The 23043-nt window shown below is 42.6% G+C and overlaps 1 protein-coding gene across 1 annotated transcript in view; it reads right to left on the reverse strand.

The window, feature by feature from the left end:
* Nucleotides 1-23043, reverse strand: part of ITIH2 (inter-alpha-trypsin inhibitor heavy chain 2) — a 242179-nt gene that overhangs the window by 155004 nt on the left and 64132 nt on the right. Inside the window, exons 3-9 of the mRNA XM_085653538.1 lie at nucleotides 22247-22282; nucleotides 7494-7666; nucleotides 4740-4844; nucleotides 3360-3522; nucleotides 1830-1937; nucleotides 1232-1357; nucleotides 833-949 (exon numbers count right to left, since the gene is read on the reverse strand). Of these exons, the coding sequence (XP_085509664.1) occupies nucleotides 833-949; nucleotides 1232-1357; nucleotides 1830-1937; nucleotides 3360-3522; nucleotides 4740-4844; nucleotides 7494-7666; nucleotides 22247-22282 (828 nt within the window). The remainder of the gene's footprint in view (nucleotides 1-832; nucleotides 950-1231; nucleotides 1358-1829; nucleotides 1938-3359; nucleotides 3523-4739; nucleotides 4845-7493; nucleotides 7667-22246; nucleotides 22283-23043) is intronic.

Raw genomic sequence — 23043 nt, forward strand, 5'->3', positions numbered from 1 at the left:
GTTCATCGTAATCGCACACTCGGAAACAGAGTCCATAGAGCTGCACGATTCGGCTCCGAAAGACTCGACCTGTTCGAATGCCTTTCGGAACCAATTCGGACAGCCCTAGCGATTTACGGGCATCATAATCAGTTGTTGTGAACTGTGTACTATTCAGTCAGAAACAAGGATTCCGAATCGGATTCGGCAAACCCGAATCCAAGTCGGAGTCCTTCTGAACTGCATCGTAATCGACTCCTCAGTCGGGCAATATAGCGTTCCAAGTTAAATTGTCTTGCATAATAATACTGGGTATTTGAATGCGATTAAATCCACTAAAAGCCAGAGTACATCACTGATTGATGGGTTGGCTGGACAAGACTTAAAGTCACAGTAATCACTCGGGTTGCAGCATTTGTGACCCATTCAATAGGTAGAATAGTGTCTTATGGTGACCCTGCTATAGGAGCAAAAGTTATAGGAAGATTAAACTCAGAATTGTACAATCTGTCAAATTGTTTAGGAATGGACATTTTCGTCTCTTTTTGTATGTTAAATAGGGAAAGTGAAGGTGAAGTTGTTAGAGTGAAAAATAGCGTGATGGCTGCAATGACTGACCTTCGCCCTTCAAATACCAAGAAAATACCAAGGAAAGACCTTCAGTTTTTAAAACATATTTGCTATTTGAACATAGTGCTTAAACAAGATTTATAGTCTTATACTTTCCTCTAAATTGAGTTGGTAACACATGAATCAATGTTTCAAAGAATAATATTATTGTACTGGATCGATGTGATACATTGTATGTACTTTATTGGAAATGACAAAACATTATTTAAAAAAAAGTATATACTTGTCTCATCTTCAGTCCCCACATCGAGCCACTGACGTCAATAACAAATAAGATATTTTTGGGCAGAGGAGACAGATTTTCAGGGGCAAAGAAGTGCAGGAAATATCCATTAAAGACCTGTAAAAGAGAAAATGAGTCATCAGACAGTGGTAGGCAAAAATACTCATGGATTAATGTTGCTCTGCACAGGTGAGGACAGGGCTATGTTTGACCTTGGGAAACATGAGTTCATCACAAACCCTTGAGAGACAAAAAGTACTGAAATTCCTGAAGAAATGAAATCACTTTTAAAGCATTTTCAATATTACTTTAAAGATTTTGTAATATTTTCAAGGATTTTGCCACCCCTGACATTACCCCATTCCACTTTGCATAAGTAACTACCTAATGAAAACCCACCTGAAGGTCGCTTGAAACGTCCCTCTTTGTGTCATACTTAACAACAAAGTTCCCATCTACCGCAGTTGCGGAGCAATCCGGGCATTTTCTCTGCTGGTCCACGGTGGGCCGGAACGATATGTGAGCCTTGAAAGAAGCAGAGGAATGAAGCACGTTCAGTTAATGGTATGGCGTAAGGGTTTAGTGTTTATTAGCGCTGCTCCTTCACGCCTACGGTCAACCCCAAGAAGCACCGGAGATCCCTTTAAAAAGAACCCAGGCAATCCAAAGTGCATTCTTCGACGAACATAACAAATGAATTCATGCCCATAGAATGGTTATAAGTCTATACCGTAGGGTCAGAATCTGCTATCATATGCTACAACACCCGTAGTCCACAGCTGCCGAAACAAAGCCAGAAGGCTCGCCTTTCACATCATGTTGCAAGAAAGAGCTCTCCCAGCTCCCAAAGACCTGCATCACTAGACCTGAGATTTAGAATGCATCCAGGGCTCTGGGATGGATCGTTTGAGCAATGTTATCACTGGGCGTGGCTTTTCGAATATGTGTTTCTTTGAGCACTCGTAATTCTGTGCATTTAGTGAAACTTTGGACTCACCCTTTTCTCTTCTTTTGAGATATTGACAAGTCCAGCAAAGTGATCCCCAAGAGAATTAGGGACATTAATATACTCAATTCCCTGAGGTTCGGTAACGTAAACGTCGACCTATAGAAGAAAGAGACAGGAGTTCTTTGAGGTTTCAGATGATGACAATGGTCAATACTTCATACTGCGCACTCTTTGCTCACACTGACACAGCAGCATTGTTTGCCGCATAGTTCTGCAGCTATCTCCATCCTGCGGTTTGTACAGTCTGCTTCCTCCATCGAGATCCCGTTACCCCTTATGAATATAGGACCATGGTGTTGCTTTTGGACAGCTCAATTCTATTTTAATGCTTCCATCCCGCCAATTGCTTCCTACCACCTTTTGTGATGTGGTAGGTAGTAACACAAAATTACAAAGACATTACCTCAGTATTTGAGCATGATAATTGAAATGGGAGACATCGTTTACAACGCACATGTTACAACACGTGCCATTACAATGCAATTTTTACAACGCAAACTTCATTACAGCGCATGTCATTACACCGCATGCCATTACAACGCATTCCCTAAAGAAACTCCCTGGCAGAGTTAGAATAGTAATTTGCATTGGAATGGATTATGCGTTGTTAAAAATGCGTTGTATGGCACACTTTGTAAATGCGTGTGTTGTCACGTGTGCTAGTCATAATACTAATGCTAATGATGATATGATAACAACTTCAAAACAAAAAGAGAGTGAGGAAAAGTAGGAAGGCTGCTTGTCCTGTTCCCTGGGAAATCATCAAATAAACAAATGGGACAAGTCCTTGGTAGGTGTAAAGGTCGTGGTTCGTAACCTGTACCTACGAAGGAGCGAAAACAAATATTTTTGTTTTAAGAAACCCCTCACCCACCTACCTAGTAGGTGGCATGCTTCATCATCGGAGTCCAGCTGGATTTCCGAATGTAATCCAGCTGTGCTTTCACGCCTGAACTACAGCGGAGAGGGGTTTTTTTGTAAAGTGTGCAGTGCTATGTGCAGTCAAATTATATGCTAAAAATGCCTCTAGGATGTTCCCTTGTGAAAGTTTTATTACTAACATATAGAGGAGTTATCTAAGCATTATATCATCCTCTTCTCTAAATGAGAATCATATATTGAGCCCTTCATGACTGCTAGAAAAGCAGGGTGTTTTTTTATCATAGCCTTTTTCTTTGTTTCCTATCTTGTCTCTCTCCCAGAAGTGTGGTTCAACCTAGATTCACTGACCAACCTTTTTTAGGTCTGGCCTTTGAGCGGTCCTGCACGAAAGACTATTGTCATAAGTGAAGTGAAGCACACCCTTCTCATACACCCCTAGCAAATTTTGGTGGTGTTTCCTTTCACTTACCTGCAAGAAATTTACTCCTGCCATTGTGAGGAGTGCATCAACAGTTTCCAGGATAGGAAAGGCTTCAAGAGGAATTAGTGAATATCCACAAAAGTGTAAGTGATGAAAGTGCATACACTTCCAGGGCATTTCCGCTCTGGACCATGAGCAGTCGACAGAAACCTTACCTGCAGGTTCTTGGCTAGCTTTCCTGGCTCGAGGTGGATCACGTGCTCGTAATTCCCCAGTTTCCGGCGCAATGTTTCTTGGTAATTGATCTCAAATATGACTTTAGTACCAGGAGGAACGATCAGGTCCGCTTTAAAGTTTTCCATGTCCATCGCATTTGTTCTGAATGTCGTGGATATGAAAAGTTAGTTTTTTTCATTGTTTTCTGCACCTTAATATACATTTAGATTTGCTACATCTACTAAATAACTTGACTTGTAAAGTTATTGAGTTCAAAGTAACAAGGACCTTATGTACAAAGAACCGTAACATCCTATTGATTGAAGTCTTTGAATGCTTTGGCATGCAGTCTTTGTGAAAGGACTGGCCTGGAGGCAAGGGCAGCACCAGCCTCTTCGTGTCTGAAGACGGGTGGGCGGATTGCCCAGACACGTGTACCTCCATTTGAATAGAGGGGCGGTCCAAAATGTAATTTTTGCAAAAGAAAATTAAACTGTCCAAAATAACATTTTCAAGTGGTGCACTTACCAAGCAGTGCAAAAATGAGTGCCAGGTTGCACCAGTCTGATCGAAGTGATCTGGAAATGCTGATGCGAAATGCAGCAGAATCTCGGCCAGCTTGCTCTCCCAGACCTAGGTGTGGCACCAGCAGCTGCTTGAAAGACTCTCACTCCAGCCTAAAGCTGCACTCAACAACCCTAGCCCTGGGACCTACCACTGGTGAGAGAGTTATTTGTTCTCAGTACTTATGCAATCCAAGGAGACTCTGGTGAGACTGCCATTAAGGAGTGGCATTGGAAGAGCTTTAGCAAAATGGCTGCAGAGAAAGACATTGATGCTAATAAGTCAGTTCAGTAGTGAAAACAACGGGCTGCAGGACTATGCTAATATTTCCAAAAGTGTAGGCTCTTTGGACTGGTACACTATATACCCTCTATGTAGGTGTACATAATAAACGGGTGCTGTACCTCAAATCTAGGTTGGTTGTATGTTGAGGGTGTGACCTGGATGCACGATCACAGAAACATTGGAAACAGAAACGTTATTTTCCAAAATGGTAGTATGACTTGATAACAGGTGGGCTCTGCTATTATTTAGGCATTTTATCTGTGCTGACATCATTTCTTTCTATTAATTTATGTCTCCTAGAAGTATATCTGTATGGATTGGATGTTCATTTTAACTAAGTGTGTGTCTGATTAAAACTTCCATTTGGAGGTTCGTTCTTACAGGTTCTTTACTCATCTACCTGGTAAATCCAAAGTGCATGATTGTCACGTGTGTTCTGCCAAATCTATGCCTACTACCGAAGCAACACAAGAAAAACTCACCCATCAATATTGTACAATCTCACATAGTTAGACATTTACAGTGTTCACCTTACAAGCCCAGCAGCTTTTCCTTTTGCTCTTGCCTGTGAGAACAAGCTTCTGGCCACCGACTTTTCCCTTATAGAACCACTAAATGTGATGCCATTGACGTTCCTAAAAGAGAGACACAGAGAAAGCCTCGTATAAACACAATGAAAGAAGCAATGCTGTGCACGTTGACCCATGGAGAATCATTAACATTTGGGTGTTGGTCTTTTGACTCTGGTGTGGTGATTCACGGCTTGTGAGCATTCTGCACTGCTTGCCTTCATGCTCACTAGATGACCTATGCTCCTCCCTTCTGAATTTAATTATAATAGGGGCGGTTAACAAAATATTCTATATTTGCGGTAGACCCTTTGTTGTACCTTGTGCTTTACACCAAATATAGATAATTAGGGATAGGAGAAAAAAATTAAGGAAAAAGTCAGTCAGGTAAAAATCCACATCTATGTTTTGTTTGTCTGTGAAGTGAAGTTGGGATTTAAAAAAAGGCCCAAATCTGCCCCAAAAGTGAGCTCAAAAGCTTGTTGCTTTCTTCTCAAGCAGGGAAACCCGCCTGTGGTTAAACTAGCTGTATTGTCTGCCAAAGGAATTCTGGGTATTTGCCAGAAACCAGTGAGAATTGTCCCAACCCAGAGACTCTTTCATCCAATCGGAACAGAGCCACATGTTAGGATCAACGTAGATGTCTGCTGGCACCGAATCAGAACAGACCACAAGCAAACTCACTAGGAATTGCCCCAGACTCAACAGAAGATGCTTTCTATCCATGTGCAAGGTGATTACAGGAAGTGACTGCTATTAGATATAAAGTACAAGTTATATGTAAATGTTGTTTTCACATTCACTCCTCTCCCTCCACGTACGATGCTCTATTAACGTAGGGACATGCATGGTCTATGCTCTGTAAAACATAGTAAAATAAATATATAAATATGTGCATGCAAAAATAAGTTTTAAAAAAGCAATATCTTTAATTTGTTGCTGAAAGTAGAATTCAGTGAATTTTCTAAAGTGTTGTGGAACCTTTTATCAAAGAGGAATGGTTTTCACCCAACAAAGATTTTGAATTTCATTATAAATTCCTATTTATTGTATTAAATTATGACAACCTTCATCCTGAAGGGATAACAATATCATTTACATTGAGGAATATAAGCATTAAAACCACAGGCATAACATTAAAACAAAAATTTCGGGGGAGTCCATGCAGGCCAAGTCAGTCTTGCGTCTGGCACACACTATGAACCTAGGAGTCTGTATAGGAAGTGTGGTTACTCCCTTGAGCTCATCTGGTGATCCAAACTAGAATTTAAGATAATTGTGCTAATAGGAGAGACTGACCCTCAAAACCTAAGGTGTCACCATTCCACCCATTTGCAAAATCAGCTATATTTTAAACATGGTGGCCCAGAACACCGCTGAGATTTATAAACCACATTGGCTATTAATAATTTAATTCTGAAGGCCAGGTAAAGTGTTCCTGTGCCACAAACATGACTTCAGCTCTTCTATTTTATTCTAAGACCAACTTGGCTAACATTGAAAGGATGTGGCGTAATGTCCAGAGCTGCCGACCTTGGAGCTGGGCAACCAGGTTCGAGTCTTGGCATCGGCTCAACATCCTCTGATTTATGCCATGAACCATATTTATGTGGCAAGGAAGAGCCTTAAAGCGCAGCAGAGCATTTTAGGTAGAACAGGGGAGTTCCATAACTCAGTGCATGAGTCCAAAGGTGTGAGGGACATATTTACAAAACCCAATCGATGAATACAACAATGGGAGAGTACAACAAAAAGAGAGCACAACACTGGGAGAGCACAACAATCAGTGAGTTCATCAATAGGAGAGCGCAACACTGGGCGAGTACAACAATCAGTGAGTTCAGCAATAGGAGAGAACAACACTGGGTGAGTACAACAATGGGAGAGCACAACAATCAATGAGTTCAGCAATAGGAGAGCACAACACTGGGAGAGCACAACAATCAGTGAGTTCAGCAATAGGAGAAAACAACACTGGGTGAGTACAACAATGGGAGAGTACAGCAGTGGAAGAATTACATCAATTGATGAGTACAACAATGGGAGAGTACACCAAGAGGAGATTTGATAACTGCATACACCAATGAACAAAATGGTAGCAAGAAGGCGTAAATAGTGCAGACTTCAGAGACAGCACAGTATCCCTCTCTCCATGTGCCCTCCCTGCCCCCTCTCCAACATCCCCGTCTCCCACCACCCTCCCCAACGATATGTAGCACCTGCTTAAAGCAGGTAGTAAATGTTTACGTCTGACTCTACTGAACCAGGAAAACATGCCTCAACGGACCCTATAATTGTGGGTCTGGCTAGTTATTCCCAAATTCTGGTTGCTATAACGCATGATCCCTTTTAGCTCACGGTATCTTCTCGTGTAGTTCAGAGGGAACTTGTACTGGGTACAGTAATTACAATGCTCATTTATGTTTTAAACAAGTCTAACATCACTACCATCAGGGCGGGAGCTATTCAGCCTTTAAAGGTTGCTAATTATAAATACTCTTCATGACTTGTTGATGCAAACCTGGGCTTATCGTGTTTCTTAGCAAAGGGGACGAAATCTGGGCGATGGCTAACACGTTTCCCATACCTCTTTCAATCACTGCATTGTATTGTATTGCAGCATCCATATACCTCTTCCCTATGCGGGGCTCTGAAGCGCCCCCACGCATAGCTAGCATGCTACTACACCCTTCGGCCTGGCTACGCATCACTTACATGGTGAAGTTATTGATGAAGGCATCTTTCGGAATTTTGATGTCAAACGCGACCATCCGCGGGAGTTTGTCATTGTTCACCACTTTGCTGCGAATCTTGGTGTTCACAAAATGCGAGGTAATCCTGGAGTCCACCCGGTAGCTCTGAAGCGTCACCGCGTCCCCAGTGTCCACCTGTTCAAAAAAAGAGCGCGCACACCGTCAAACTAACCAGGCAGGTGTGTGTGTGCAGGCAACGCGATGCTTTGTTGGAGAAGACGATAAACCATGGCTGCCCTGGGAGCCTCTCTCACGCAGATGAAATAAGACTGCACTGTGCGTCTCAATGTACGAAGCGTGGTTTTAAGCAGAAGTCAGTCGAACTCAAGAGTGCAGGGACAGGCTAGGGTGAGTATTCAAGAAAAATAATGAAAAAGGAAAAACTGCGCAATTCTTACACCAACCCATGTTAGTCTATTAACGAGTTAAAAACAAATAATGAATAAATGCATGACGTATGAAGCTCACGGTCCTTTGTTAATTGAAGAAAAACACGTTTGGTGCCTGTCTGTAACACCAGGGGCTTTATTAACTAGAATGTACCGCGATGCAGGGCAGCAACCAAAGTTGTAGCGTTCCGAAGCGTGAGAGGCAGCGTGCAGGGCCGCCTCATAGCTACTGAGACCTGGCGCTGTCCTCCTTTATCCCCAATTGTGCCGCCAGCGTCAGGCACACCTTAGTGCAAAAGAGTCTGTGTCAAGTCTGGCATTGGTTTTGTACTGGAAGGCCATCCTTTCAGTACAAAGTACTGTGCTTAGAAAAACTTGTAACCTTTTCCTACTTTCATGTGTGCTGTACAGTGCAGTCTATACACAAAGCTGGCAAGGACTGGAGAAATAAAAGCATTTCACCGCTATAGTGGCAGTGCCAAAATGGCATTCTTTTTATGTGAAACTCGGTCTACTTTTTCAGTTATTTCCAGGTGCCTTGCTCCTCCAGTGCGCCTCTTTTAATATGGGAAAATGTGATGCACCGGCGGCTCAAGGGGCTCGTAAATGAGCCCCCGTGGGTGGTTGCATGGGAATACCCATGCACCATCCATCGAACACCTGCTTAATGCAAAGTAATGCAAAGCAACACTAGGTGACTCTCCAGAGCAGCAAAACGTTCTGCACCAGAAAGTAAGGCCCAGATTTACATAGAAGTCATGCAACACAGGGCAGCAAGTAAAGTTGCTGTGCTGTGTGAGAGGTAGAGAGCCGAACAGCACCATACCCATTAAGATGAGGTGCAGTTCTGCTCTCTCCCTGCTCTGGCACACGTTAGGCAGCCATGCGCAAATGCAGATACCCTTGCACAATAAAAGGATGTCTGCGTTGTCTGAGGCCTAGTTTTTGTAATTAAAGAGGTCACTTCCAGTACAAAACTACGGTTTAAGACTGCTCCCTACTACTCTGTGTGCTGTAGAATTGAGCACACATGCAAAGTGGGAAAAATTATAATAAAATAAAACATTTCACCTCAAGAAGGTGCACGATTTTGGCACAAATCCCTCTCTACAACTTTTTGTAGATAGGATTTGCATTAAAAGCCATGGGTGGCTGTCTAGGAACGCCCAAGCACCACCCATGGAACGCCTCCTTGAAGCAAAGTAATGCATACAGTGCTTAATTTGTAAAACAATAGGCTCCAGGTCCCTCTTTAGAAGGTCACCTCTGCAATCACCACCCATAGCCCTGGCCATCGCTGCAAATGACAATACAACAAACACAACTACTAACCATCACATTCCGACAAGTGGGACATTTCAGACTATTCCAGGCCACCAAAGCAATAAGAATGACTTGGACGACAGGTATGAGGCATTTTTAATGTGTGATGAATTTATAAACAACTGTTGTTGCGCTCATCTCTAAATAAAATAAACAGCCCCCATGTCATAGGTGCTGGTGTAAACAATTAAGTGCTGGAGCTGAGCACCAGAAACCACCAGCTCAAATTAAGCAATTGCAAGGCAGCACATTGTGCAACTATGCATTACGTTGGGTTACAATCTGCTATGGTTTGTAAATCCAACCGAACACTTTGTGCTGGGATTGCATTAGACAAGTAGCACAAATCCTACGCAAAACATTTGTAAATCTGGGCCTAAATATTAACTGAACATCTTAAGCCAATTTATATTACTTTTGTGACACAAACTTGGTGCAAAATGAGAGTACCTTTCTCCCCAGGACATGCTGTGCCTCCAATGTAGGTTTTTGCACATGAGCCAATACACATTGTGCCACCAACAAGTACAAGAATATCAACATACAGGACCTTACTGAACACAAATATGTTATTCCTTCCTAATTCATGACTTATTTTACATCAACCAAAGAAATGTAAACTTTACAGTATTCCTCGTGAAGCACCATTGTCCTTGCAACGTAGTGCGGCACTTAAATCCACTTTCTACATTGTAAAGCGCAAGTAACAGCACATAACTTGAATGTGTTTAGAGCACAACAATGCAGAGACCCGTATTGCATGTTTTGGCATTGAAGCAGTGATGCATCTCTTTGCACTGCCTTTTCTACCATTTTCCCCACTGCGCACAGTGAATGTGTTGTTGGAGTTTATCCACTCCACGCAACTGGGGCTGCATCCCCTCTGAGAGCCTTTTCAACTCATATGAATACGGTGGGCATGATTCACAAAGGGCCTCAGCACTCATGGCAGAGGGCCCCGCAGTCGTGAGGGAGTCTCAGCACTTGGGGCGGAATCTCCTCAATGAGAATTCTCATTGCAAGTGCATAGTCCCTTTGTGAATCAAGCCCTGAGTGTGGGGCCGCTGGTGCACAAACGTAGAGCAGCGTCTTGCTGCCTATGGCACAGTGATACTGCGCTGCCAGGGCCATACAATATGAATGACTATACCACCCGGAGAGGGTGCAGAGGGTTGATGGGACCCTCCTGGTCTCTCAACAAAGGCCTCTAATGCAGCACACAGCTGAGCCAGCACTCCAGGTGATCTACAAAGTGTTAGTGTCATAGCAGAGTGCAGAAAGCTGGTACCTTCACCGTATTGCGATGGTGCACCTGTGGCTGTGTATCATTCCCCAACTGCTTGGTGCACTCCAATGTCCAGTTCCAGACTGACTGCGCCAAGTAGCCTATACCAGTTGCCCAGCCCTTTAATATTGGCTCCATAAAGGGCTACCACATATTGATCGGGGGTGTCCAAAATACCACTGGTATTTGTTAGCAGATGGACAATGCGTAAATATTCAAAAAAGGTCGGCTTCCGGTGGCCTTCCGCCCGTGTCGTTACTTCTTGCCAGGAGATTGGCCTATTTTGACCTATAAAATGCCTTAGCTCGGAGAATCCGCAGCCTTCCGAAGTACTTATATGCTTTAATTGCAGCTGGAGGCCGAGACTTCTACTTTCTCTTAATTTTAAATACTGGAGACCAGATGAACCTGTCTTTTTAAAAAAGGACTGGAGTCTAAAAGAATAATCTTTTGTCTTGTCTCGTGTCTTTTTGGGAAGTTTGGAAGTTTTTAAAAACACTCGGGTTCGTGATCCGATTTCTTGTGTCATTATATCTATAAGAAAGCTATCACTAGTAAGATTGGATCCTAACCAGCCAGACACTAGATCTAAAAAGGCGGCCTCATAATAAGTTCTCAAATGAGGCAGCGCTAAACCCCCTTGTACTGTTGGTAATTGGACCATGTTCAATTTTACCCTCGGAGCTTTCTCGCCCCAAATGAATTCTCTAAATAAAGTATCCATTTCGTTAAAGTATGACTGATTTATTTTAATCGGGACATTAGAAAATAGAAAAATAATCAGCGGGAGAATGGATATTTTAATCAATGAAACTCTACCCACTATCGATAGGGGGAGTAGTGTCCATTGTTCCAGCAGCTTCTTGATCTTGCCCTTCATTTTTACATAATTCAGTTCAAATAACTGATGATACTGATTAGATACATATATCCCGAGGTATCTAATTGGATCAGTTTTTGCTGCTTGTGTCTTTAGACTAGAGGGAAAATTATTAAAATCAGCATTAAGGGCGAGAACCTCGGTTCTATTTGCATTTATTTTGTACCTGCCTATTTGCTCAAACTCCGAGAATTCCCTCAGAGCTGTTTTGAGGTTCTCTTTATCAGGAATCAAATATAAAATAATGTAATCGGCGAAGAGTTTTAATTTAGCCATACCAGGTAACGGGGGTTGGATAGCAGCATTATTACGTATCTTTTAAACCGGAGGTTCTATAAAAAAAGTAAAAAGTAATGGCGATAGCAGGCAGCCCTGCCTGGTTCCACGGTTTATATTTATGGTTCCGGCACAGTTTGAGTTAATTATGACCTAGGCAGTAGCCCCCTGGTAGATATTATGTAACATATTAACCACCTGTGCAGGAAACCCAAACCGCCGCAAAGTGAAAAACAGGGTTTTCCAATTCACAAGATCAAAGGCTTTCTCCGCATCAACCATTACAAAACTGGCCGGGATAGAATTTGTATTAAAATAATCCAGCAAATGATCTACCGGCTATAAAGCCGGTTTGATCTCTATGGATTATTTCTGAGGGCGGTAAATAAAAAACGTTCTGCCCATACCTTCATCAAAATTTTATAGTCTGAATTCAACAGACTAATGGGCCTATATGAATTAACATCTTCCGGATTTTTATTTTTTTTAACAAAAGAAACAATTATTGCTTCTTTAAAAACCTCTGGGACTGTGCCACCCCTTTTAACGAAATTAAATAAATTTTTCAACGGAGTAGCAAGTTCTTTTAAGAATGCCTTATAAAACTCGATGGGAAAGCCGTGCTTCCCACATGCTTTTGCCCCGGCTGTTGATTTAATAGCTGCTGAGATTTCGGTGGCTTCTACTTCCCTTCCCAATTCACCAATCCGGTTATCTGATAGTTTGGGGACATTCAAATTTATAAAATATTCCTGGATATGCTCCTCCTCCACTAAATACTCAGTAGAGTACAGCTGGTGGAAATGATCAACAAAAGTCTGTGAAATATCATTACTGTTAACTATTTCTTGACCAGTGCGAGGGTCTAGAATTCTGGTTATTATAGCTGATTCTTGTTTTTTCCTTGTGGAATTTGCTAGGAATTTGCCAATTAACTGGCTCTCTTCATAGACCCTCTGCTGAAAGATTCGTGAGTTGCAAACCTCTTCTAAAACAAAAAAATCCCTCAATGCTGTTCTTGCCTGCTCATATTTGTTAGGAAGAAGCTGAAGTTGGAGAGCATATTCCCGATCAAACCCAGTTTGCAATTGGGCTATCTTAGTCCGCCGGATATTGGACTGGGTGGCCGTATAGGCCAATATCTGAAAAGGGGGCGGCCGTATTTTCATTAGTCTTGAAATATTCCAGAATCCATTTTCTAAATCTTTGAACCCAATCCTCATTTTGCAAAAGGAGACGATCCAGCTGCCACCTGGGATGTTCCCTACATCTTCCCCCAAGCACCATTTCTATCCCACCATAAGCATGGTCTGAAAAAGGATTACAGGCCATGCCAGCATCTTGAATCTGAAGGGATCTGGAGGTAAGAAAAAAATCTATTCGGGATGCTGTCCGAAAACGGTGTGAATAGCAGGTGTAAAATTCTTTATCAATCCATGGGTCCACCAATTGATATTTTTGCATAATGGTTCCCATTATTTTTTTTGTATTCGGTTTGAATTGTTTTTCATTTTTATTCGATGTGTCTTTCTTTATATCCTGTATAAAATTGAAATCCCCACCAAATACCACCTGCCTGGGAGATCCTATCAAAAAATCATTAATTTGAGTCAAGGGTGCAATATCATCTGAAATTGGACCATAGTAATTTATAAAATTTAATGTTTTCCCCTGTAGCTTGGCTATTACCCATAACCACCTCCCATGTATATCCCTGTGTACTTGAATACATTCCCAGGGGAGTTTACTAGAGAAGTAGATTGCTACTCTTCTAACCGCAGCTCCTGAAGATGCAAAAAAGACTTTAGAAAAAACCTTGGGTATAAAAAGTTTTGGAGAATTAGATTTAAGGTGCGTCTCCTGTAAAAACAAAACTTGGGGATTTAATGAGGATAGCCATCTAATAAGAGCACCATATTTCTTTCTATGTAATATTCCATTAGTGTTGACTGATAGGATCTTGCATTTACTGGTTTCCATGATTAATCTTTTCTTGTGCTTTTCCGAAACTTTCAGAACCTTCTGCTCGTGCTCTTTTTCCTACTGTGCCGCCCTTCCCACCCCAAGAAAAAACCCACCCTTGAAATGTAGAAAAGACCCTCCCACCCACGCTAACCACATTTCACCCCTCCCATCTAACTTCCTGGGTGTCATGAAATTACACCCTCGGTGACCCTGCTAGCCCCGAGCCCCATGCCCCCAACAATAAAAAGAAAAATCGATCTAAGTTTATACCAGAGTCTATACACTAATTGTGGGGGAGACCCCCTTTTTTCCATTTTTCATTTACCGAGAGGTTAACCTAAATAGATAAAACCAATATCATCAGTACTCTTAATTACCAATTGACAGTTGCCTATCGGTGAATACATTTCATTGCATTTCATAGCCTATCCAGTTTGTATCTCTGGTGGGGGCACCCTTAATATTGCCATGGCTACTGGTAGCTCTATGTATATACCACATTTTCAGGTACTAGCTCCTGATGAAATCTCCTTTAACAAAGACTGGGCCTCATCAAGGTCTGAGAACATGAAACACTTTCCTTTGACTAAAACTCTCAGTTTTGACTGCTGAGCGATTGATGCTTGCGCGCCATGAGCCTTGAACAGATGCAACATTTTAATAAGTTATTTTCTCCTGCGTGCAGCAGCAGCAGTCATATTCGAGAATATGCAACACTTATTAGTCTCGTTCACAAAAATCTGTCTCTGCTGGATAGCTTTTGTCAGAATCCTCTCCTTTATACGGAAGTCCACGAAGTTTAGCAAAATAGTTCTTGGTATTGTAGAATTTGGAAATAGTTGCGCTGGGACTCGATGGGCTCTTGTAATGGTGAGGTCACCCTCAAACTCGGGTAGGACATGTTGTTTGATAAATGAGTTTACCCATGGGAGGGGTTGGGAGCCTTCTATCCCTTCCGGAACCCCGACAATCCAGAGGTTGGACCTCCGAGAGTGATTTTCAAGTTCCTCCAATTTACTCTTGAGGTAGTTTTTCCTTTTAGCCGCCTCTTTTGCCTCTCCCATAACCGTATTCATTTGATCCTCCAATACAGATATTCTAGCTTCCGCTTCCTGCAATCTTGTGGGAAATTCGGTCATTGCTTCCTCGACTTTCCCCAGTCTCTGATGCAGAGCGTCGATTTCCATTTGCTGTGTTTTTTTTATTTCGCGGACCTTTTCTAAAATTAAATTCAGCATATCCCTGATATCTAACTGAAAGATCCCCTTAGTCTCCATACTCTGAGTGGAATTACTTAGCGGATCAGTTCCAATACTTGTATTGCCCTTGAGATCTCGATTGAAGTTGAGGTTGAGGATGGAATTGTGGCAGATGCTGGAATGACAATAGGCTCCCCGCGGTATCAATTGTGATTCTTCTGCCTCTTGAGTCTGAATGGAATTCAACCTAGGCATAGCATTTCCCCCTGTATTCTCGGGGCTTGGAGATATAGAGGGTACTGCCGGAGCTTGTACTTGAGTTGAATCCTGCTGTTGATACTGAATTTCGAAGTGATCACTTTCAGAATTTCGTCGGGTTATAGCCGGATTCTGATCTTTAGGAGGCAGTTTTTCTGGAGATCCTGATGAGATTGATCCTGACCCCAGCGGTGATGCCCTTGATGGTTTAGGAACCACATTTAAAGCTGGTGAGGAGGACTGTGACAGTTGTAAAATAGATTTCTTTATAAACAGAGGAAAGTCCTTCATTCCTTTACCAGCTTTCCTCGGATCGTCCTGAGCTGGACTACTTTGAGGAGACATTGTTGGAACGATGGCAGCTTCAGTCGGCTTCAGTACAGCACAAGCCTGGTCAATTGTTAATTCAAGCGGTCCCTCGCATTGTGGAGAAACAGTGATGGAGGGAAACTCATCCTCAGAGCTCACGGGGTGCTGTTGAGAGCCGAGGAGCTGGAGTTACTTCCCTTATCCTTTTCCTTTGTTGCCTCTGGGTTTTAAAAAAAATATATTTTATTATTCACCTTCTAACTTTTTTTTTTTTCTGTCCCAGATTCAACTCTCCACGAAAGGGTCGCCTATAAACTCTGTTTATTACTTTCCTTTAAGCCTTTAAGCCACATATGCCTCTGAATATGCTAGTCTCAAAATCTCTGCAATTTCGGATACTTCCATATTAAAGCGGGTCAGGCTGATATTTAATTAAATTTACCCGACATTGTGTCTCGCAGCATCTCCCAGCGGCAATCCCGGTCGTTTTAGGAGAGAAAAGGACGCGCGTCTCCCTCTCACCTTCTAGAGTGCTGCTGCATCAATCGACTCCCCCGGTGGTCGCCGAAAAGAAAACACCAGGCGGGCAGAGTCCGGGGGGGGGCGCACTCAATCCTGTCGCCTGACGTCGGGATCAGAAAGCTGCCTGCCGCACTTCTCCTCCAGAATCCCGGCAGAGAAGCAATGAAAACTCACACGGAGGTTTGGGTCACCATGTTGGGGGTGGGGCAGGCAGGTGGTCACCTACAGCTATCCGGAGGCGTGGTTCTCCATAGTGGGCCCGAGAGTGAGTCCAGCTTCTTTGTGGAAGGGTAGAATGACTCACAATTTAAAAGTACCCTTTAAGTTGTTAAAAACATAATAAAAGTGTTTTAAAAAAAGCATGAAGGCAACGTTCAAACCTTTTTGGAGAAAGTTGAGAAAATGGCAGTGAGTCAAACATTGCCACTAAGGACCTAAATTGGAGTTTGGCGGAGGCTACTCTAATATAAACAGGACGGAGTACCCTGCCCTCCAAACCCTCAGTCCGTGTGGCCTATTTACAGTCAGCTTTCAGTCAACAATGCCCTCCTTGCTTCAGTTGATGAAAACCTTACTCAGGATTGCCTGACGGAGTGCTGGCCATTGGAGTAAGGGCATCAGACTTCTTGCTTTAATTAGGGCTGACTGTCTGATGTCCTATTTAGGTCTCGCCTACGCAGCGCGCATTCGCTGCATAGGAGGACCTTTAGCCGTCGTTCTGCTCTTTTTCGAAGCACACACTCGTGCTTGTGGCAGCATCCACCTTGCGGGAGTGCGCAGCGGTGCACCACAAGCACGAGTGCAGTGCTTGAAAATGAACCGACTGCCCTTGGACGTGCTCCACTCGCGGGTGCCCCCCTTTGCCTCTCTCTCCCACTGCAGCCTTCACGCCTTTTTTTTAACTTTCAGTGCGAGGCGCGCGCTTTGTTCTTACAATGTTCTCACAGCTGTAAATTAGTCCTTTGGTCTCTTGACTTTTTCATAAAACCCTCTTTCCCTTTTCCTTTACCTCCCCCATTTTCCTCTACCCCCTGCCTCCCTCTTTTTCCAGCCCCATATCTCTCGTCGTATTGTATTGTGGTGTTCACATAGTGCCTGCCGCTCCTCCACTGGGACTCCTAGGCGCATGCGAGTCGTAAGTGGGCAGAGATGTAAGTGTTGCTGTGACTGATGCGGGGATGCCCCTGGCTCCATCATTTCTCGTCCGCTGTCTATCTGACTTCCCACAATGGCAGCAGATCAAAGGATCTCCCCGTCTCTGCAGAACGCAGGGCACATTGGCCTCTTTGTTTGTTGTTGCTAGGTTCCCAGTAAACGAAAAGAAAATGGTAGCAGCATAATAATCCGACTCGTTACAGTACAACAATAACTTCTCTCCACACAACTCTGCCTCAATCCATCTTTTCTTTAATCCGATGTTTCATGCCTTTGCCTTTCCCTAGCTTTTCAAACTGTTTTTGATGTGTTTTTCGCGAGTGGTGCACGCGGACCAGCGGACCTTCAAGTGAGATAGACATCTGTTAACCGGAGCTTAATATTTCCCTTCCTGTCCCTCCGTTGCTTACCTGCCAAAACTTTGAGACCTTTTTGTTGACTTATGTAGCGCAAACTTGGCCCAAGGGCGTTTTATCCGAGCATTAAACCAGGCATGACCAGCATTCTCCTACCGGCAGCAGACGCAAGCAGACTGACGGAACGCTTTGTTCGTTCCACCCGTAATCTCTGCAATCCTTAGGGATCGGGTTGCACTGACTTACTGAGGGCTTTTAACCACATCCTGGCTCATCAACTGCCACAAGGACCAATAACTATGCTCCGTTAAACTACTCTCCATCGTGATCGCCTGTTCACCACTCACAGGGAATCCGGCTGGGTCTCCCTGTAAGTACCTTCCTTTCTTCTTCACTCATGGTTGGCACATCCCCTTACTCTCACTGCGCAATTTATTATCCAGATGTCCCTATAATCACAGGTCCTGATGAGACCCTGCATTCTAGAAAGGGTCGAAACGTCGTCGACATCATTGATGAAAACCAACCACCCATACAGCACTTAATATTGCTTAAAGTTGCTGAAAATTTGCTAATATTTCAGAAATGGACGTTTTCGCTGCTACAACTCCCTTAAACCTTGAATATATTGTTACACCTTTGTCACTCAATTGTCTGGTTCATGTAACACTTGGGACACTTTGCACCATTACGTTTATTTTTGTGTAAAAAATCTGTATATTCTGTGAGTAATACACTTATATGCATCTAATGAAACAGTTGGTGTTCTTGGTTCATTTTTCTCTGACATCAATTTAACCCTTATATCGCCATTGTGCAACAATATATCCAGTGATACATATATATGATTCCACAGGAACCATTGTTTTTCTTGATATAACACCATTGAAACATTGTCCCGTCACTCTTCTCTCTGACTCATCCCAAACCTTTCTGATTACTATGAACTCCCACACATCCTTTTTCAAACTTTCCCCGCCATTTTAGCCAATTCACCCAACTCACAAGCGCATGCCCACTCATCCCAATAGCAGCTTTCTGCTCTCCTTTCAAATCCAATCCCATCATTCCATCCCTGCTTTGAAGCATTACTAAGCACAAAAGAACTCATGAGCACAAACTTCACACAAATAATCCACAAGGAGAAAAACAAGCATTTGTTTTTTTATTAAAACGTAAACATTTCGCCTAATGCAAACCTGTAAAGTGCACAGACTGTTTTAAGACTGCGGAAGCAAAGGATTCTCCATCCGAGAAAAGCATGTGCGCACTCCGTTTCGGGTCTCAAAATAGCCTTTGCCGAAACTACGCGGGCCTCACTTTTCTTCATGTCCATACAAGTCCATGGCGAAAACAACAAGCATTTGCAATGCAGTAGGTCTCGCAGTTACGCGAGTTTAAGCTATTGGCATTGTAAATTACAATGCCTTTTATTTATGTTTTTAAAACGAAAACAAAAATAAACGGCATTGTTATTTGCAATGTCAATAGCTTAAACTTGCGTAAATGCGAGACCTATTGCATTGCAAATGCTTGTTTCTGTTTGTCACCACCAGGGAAAACCAGACAGTGGTGAACAGAAAAATTTAAATAAAGGCTCCACACAAAGCTCCCTGGGCGTGGCATCATTAGTTATTTGTTTTTCAAAAACAAAACCTCCAATTTCAGGGTTTGTGTTTGTAAAACAAAAATGTTGGTGGACGGCCGTCAAAACCAACTGTGACATCCACAAAACGTTTGGTACCTTCAGAGGAACCATTGTGACAGCCCTTCCTTTGAAAGTACAGAGATCACCACTGGACAAGCAATGACCTTTGAATATGGCAGTCTTTTGTCTGTCAGGGTGGTGAACCTAATGTGTGTTGCCACCCTGCCAGACAGAGTAAAGACCACAATACAGGCTATAAGTCTTGAAGCAGAGGTGCTACGTAGAAATCACAGCAAAACAGTTGATGAAGAGCCTGCTTGTTAAGACAGAGAAGGTTTATGCTCACTCTATGGCTCCTCATCCAATCCACACACATCTAGAGCACTAGTGACTGAATATGGTGTGTCTGTGGTAGTTGAAGTGGGTTGAATTTGGTAAATGGTTTTGTATTTGCAAGCACTATGATTACGGGTCTCCACTTTCCAGGATAGCTGGAGTGCACCACTGAAGGCTGATTCTTTCTTTATGAACACGGTGCTCCTGGACAGTTGAAGTGCAGCACTGAAGGTTGATAGCTTCATTCTGAACACAGTGCTCCAGTATAGATGGGGTGCAGCATGGGTTGAATATCTCATTATGAACTCAGCCTTCAGGGTAATGGAGATGCATAATTGATTGGCTTTTTGCCTCATTACGACCAGAGAGCCCAGGGATAACTGGGATGTAGCATGGATTGATTGCTTCTTACTGAACTCAGCACTCTAGAAGAGTTTGGGTGCAGCACCGAGTGACTGATTGCCTCATTATGAACACACTACACCAGGAACATTGGGGTGCAGTTGGATTGCATCATTGATGGGTTGTCTGCCTCACTATGAACAAAGGGACTCGAGGATCATTGGAGTGCTGCACTGATAGGTTGATTGCCCATTGATGGGCTGATTGCCACACTTAGGGATTTACAGTGTTTTAGAACCTTCTCATATGTTGAAAGAGGGAGGCTGTGCGCTCTGGGTTATGAAATTTGAACATACGTCTAAAAGGGAATGGTGTAACCCTATTTGAAGACCTTCCTCATTTGTTTTGCCATTGGAACCTGTGTTTCTATTTAGCATAATCATCCTTCTAAAGGAAGCATACATTAGAAAGCTATGAAGGACAAGACGCCCATGGCCACAGATATACAGCAGAAAAGGACAGTAAAAGTGTCATGTGTCCCAGTTAGGCCCCATAGGAATTAATGAAATTTGTACATGAACACAGTCCTTTGTTAAAGTTGCTTTCTCTTTGTCACATCAATCTTTGATACACATTTGCATTCGTAACCCTTTGACTAGTTTCTCTGAAACACTGGCCTTGCTGATACAGAACACTCTGTGAGCACACTGTCACACTGCCTTAACATTAGGGCCATGGACCTCACGTGCATGACACAAACATGTTTATTATAACGTCCATGTGGCGATGCATCTATCTGTGAAATACAAACAATGGCCTCCCAATCACAATCTCGACAAGGATACCATTTTCTATATGGTAACCTTTTGTTTCCCTAACATAATCAGAGGAGACCCTTCTGCAGATTTTCTGACTTCGTGGGGTCGCTAACATGCAGAAGCTTTTGCCTAGAGCGGACCGAAAAGTCCGTGAGGGGTATCCAATTCACGACTAAGACGGGTTCTTACACACTTATCCATCAGGTAATGCGGTTAGATCATCCAGAAGGGGATTTCTTGGCAAAACGTACTTCTGCACCCTAGACACATAGGGTAAGTGGTTTGTACTGTAGGTGTGCACTACACAGCTATATCATTGTCTATGTATGCATATATAAGTTGCCTCAACAAAATGGTGGACCTATTCATTTTGTTCACTGTTTGGACATTCTGTATGACTTTTGTCTGCTTCTGTCTATTAATCATTGCTGCCCACTTTTTCTATGCAAGAATCATTACGGTTCAATAGATATTGAAAACGCTACTCTGTGTATTCTTGCATATTTCTCTGAGCGAAAGAAGGCATGGGTGACTGAGTGAAAAGTTTGACGTCTGTCACCACTGTTCCTGAGGGAACAGAGTTGTCATGTTCAGTGGCTGCCAGAACTGTTCACTCCCAGTTTAGGTTTTGGGGACTAATATTGGCAATCCAAACTGGCTGATCCAAGGGACAACATATCCTGCGGGGATGTATGGAATCAGTATGCCACCATCCTAAGTTTAAGTTGCCCCCAAACACACAGTTCCTTTTATTTGGTGGAAACAACATGACAATATGGAGAGGTTTGAAATGTGTTAATGGTTAAAACTCTAAACAATGCACTGCAGACTTCTAACACCCAAGCATGAATGAGCCACACTAGTACAAGCAACAAAACCCAATAAAACATGTAACTTTCTATAATATGGCCTTTCTGACTACTGGAAGGGAAATCCCACTTTTAAGGTAAAGAAGCTTACTCCCTACAATAATATTTTGGTTTTCCCAAATTCAGCTACACTCAAGTGATATAGTGTCAGAGTGTACCGTAATGTTCGATGGGGAGATGGGGGATGGTGATATTGATCCATTTAAAAACTCATTAGATATTTAGTGGAAGGATACATCACCTCATTCCCGGTGTCAGACCAAGGTGATCCAGAAATGTTCCTGGAGTAGCAGAGATCTGAGTACCTTAGGTTGTGTTTTGTCTTGGTTTGGCTTTAGGGTGAATATTGAATAATAACCTTCCAAATTAAAATGTGCAATTGGATTTAATCAGGTTCTAGTCAGCTATCCCATTTTCTCCCAAAAATTGTACTTTGGACAATGCAGGTAAAAATCAGCATAAAACTGATCAGGAACTTAGGCCAAGAAAGAGTTGGCTACTGAAGTGCATGTTGACTAAAATGTATTGTAAATGCTTTCACAATTCCCATCTACTGAAAAACATGTTTACAGCGATTTATTTCATTTTATATAACACATGTCTGTGACTCCAGTGTGCTTACAAAGTAAAAATTGTGCAAGCGGCCTCATTTGATAAAAAAAATGCAGGTCAGTAACCCCCCATGCAACAACGATCATTCGCAGCACAAACAGAGACATCGATTTCTGAGGAACAGTTTAAACATGCATTGATTTTTTGGAACATTTACGTGACAGAGAACATACCTCTTCCCCATCCTCCTCACTGCTGGTTGTACTTCTCTGTGAAAGAAAAACAAAGCATGTTTGTTACAACTGCTGCACTATTCGGTTGTATGAAAAAATGTAATATAGCCCTGTGACTTTTTTTTATCACAATCTAATTAATCCAACGATGATTAAATAGAAGTAATTTTTAAATAAATAGCAATTACAGAGAGAGCTTAATCTATACATAATATGGCGTCTTTAATGTTCTTATTATAGGCATGCTCTGACGTCAGAACTGTAAGAAAAACACACTACTATTCACTTGTAATAAGTGTAATAAGAGCTCTCCACTCCAGACTCTGGACGCCGCATTTGCCAAACTTGGAATTCTACATCATTACGTCTTTGAGGTTACTTCCCTTGATGCCCTGCATTAGCTCAGAATTATTTTCATCTACACGTCAAAGGGTTAAGTGCCACATGGGCACTGGAGAACATATGTTTACTGGCCCAGGATCAGATGACTCTGTCCTGGGAGCTTGGGTGCCTCTATATAGTTGGGCCCACGGGCAAGTGTCCATCTAGCTAATCATCAGTGTATTCTTACAACACTTGGTGGATAGATACATAAGATTGTTGCATATGATGTATTTTCCCCCTGTATTCCATTCACATTTGAAGCTTTAAACATCTCTTATGAGCGCCCTGATGAAGGTGTAACCCATATGGTGGGGGTCACCAAAACGTGCTTCAGCGCAGGTTACAACAGGAGTACCAGGATTCCAATTTCTGATTAAGCTGCCTACTTTGACACATATAATATTTGTAGTGAT

Source organism: Triturus cristatus, chromosome 4_1 (assembly GCF_964204655.1).
Source record: "Triturus cristatus chromosome 4_1, aTriCri1.1, whole genome shotgun sequence".
In the NCBI taxonomy this organism is placed as follows: domain Eukaryota; kingdom Metazoa; phylum Chordata; class Amphibia; order Caudata; family Salamandridae; genus Triturus; species Triturus cristatus.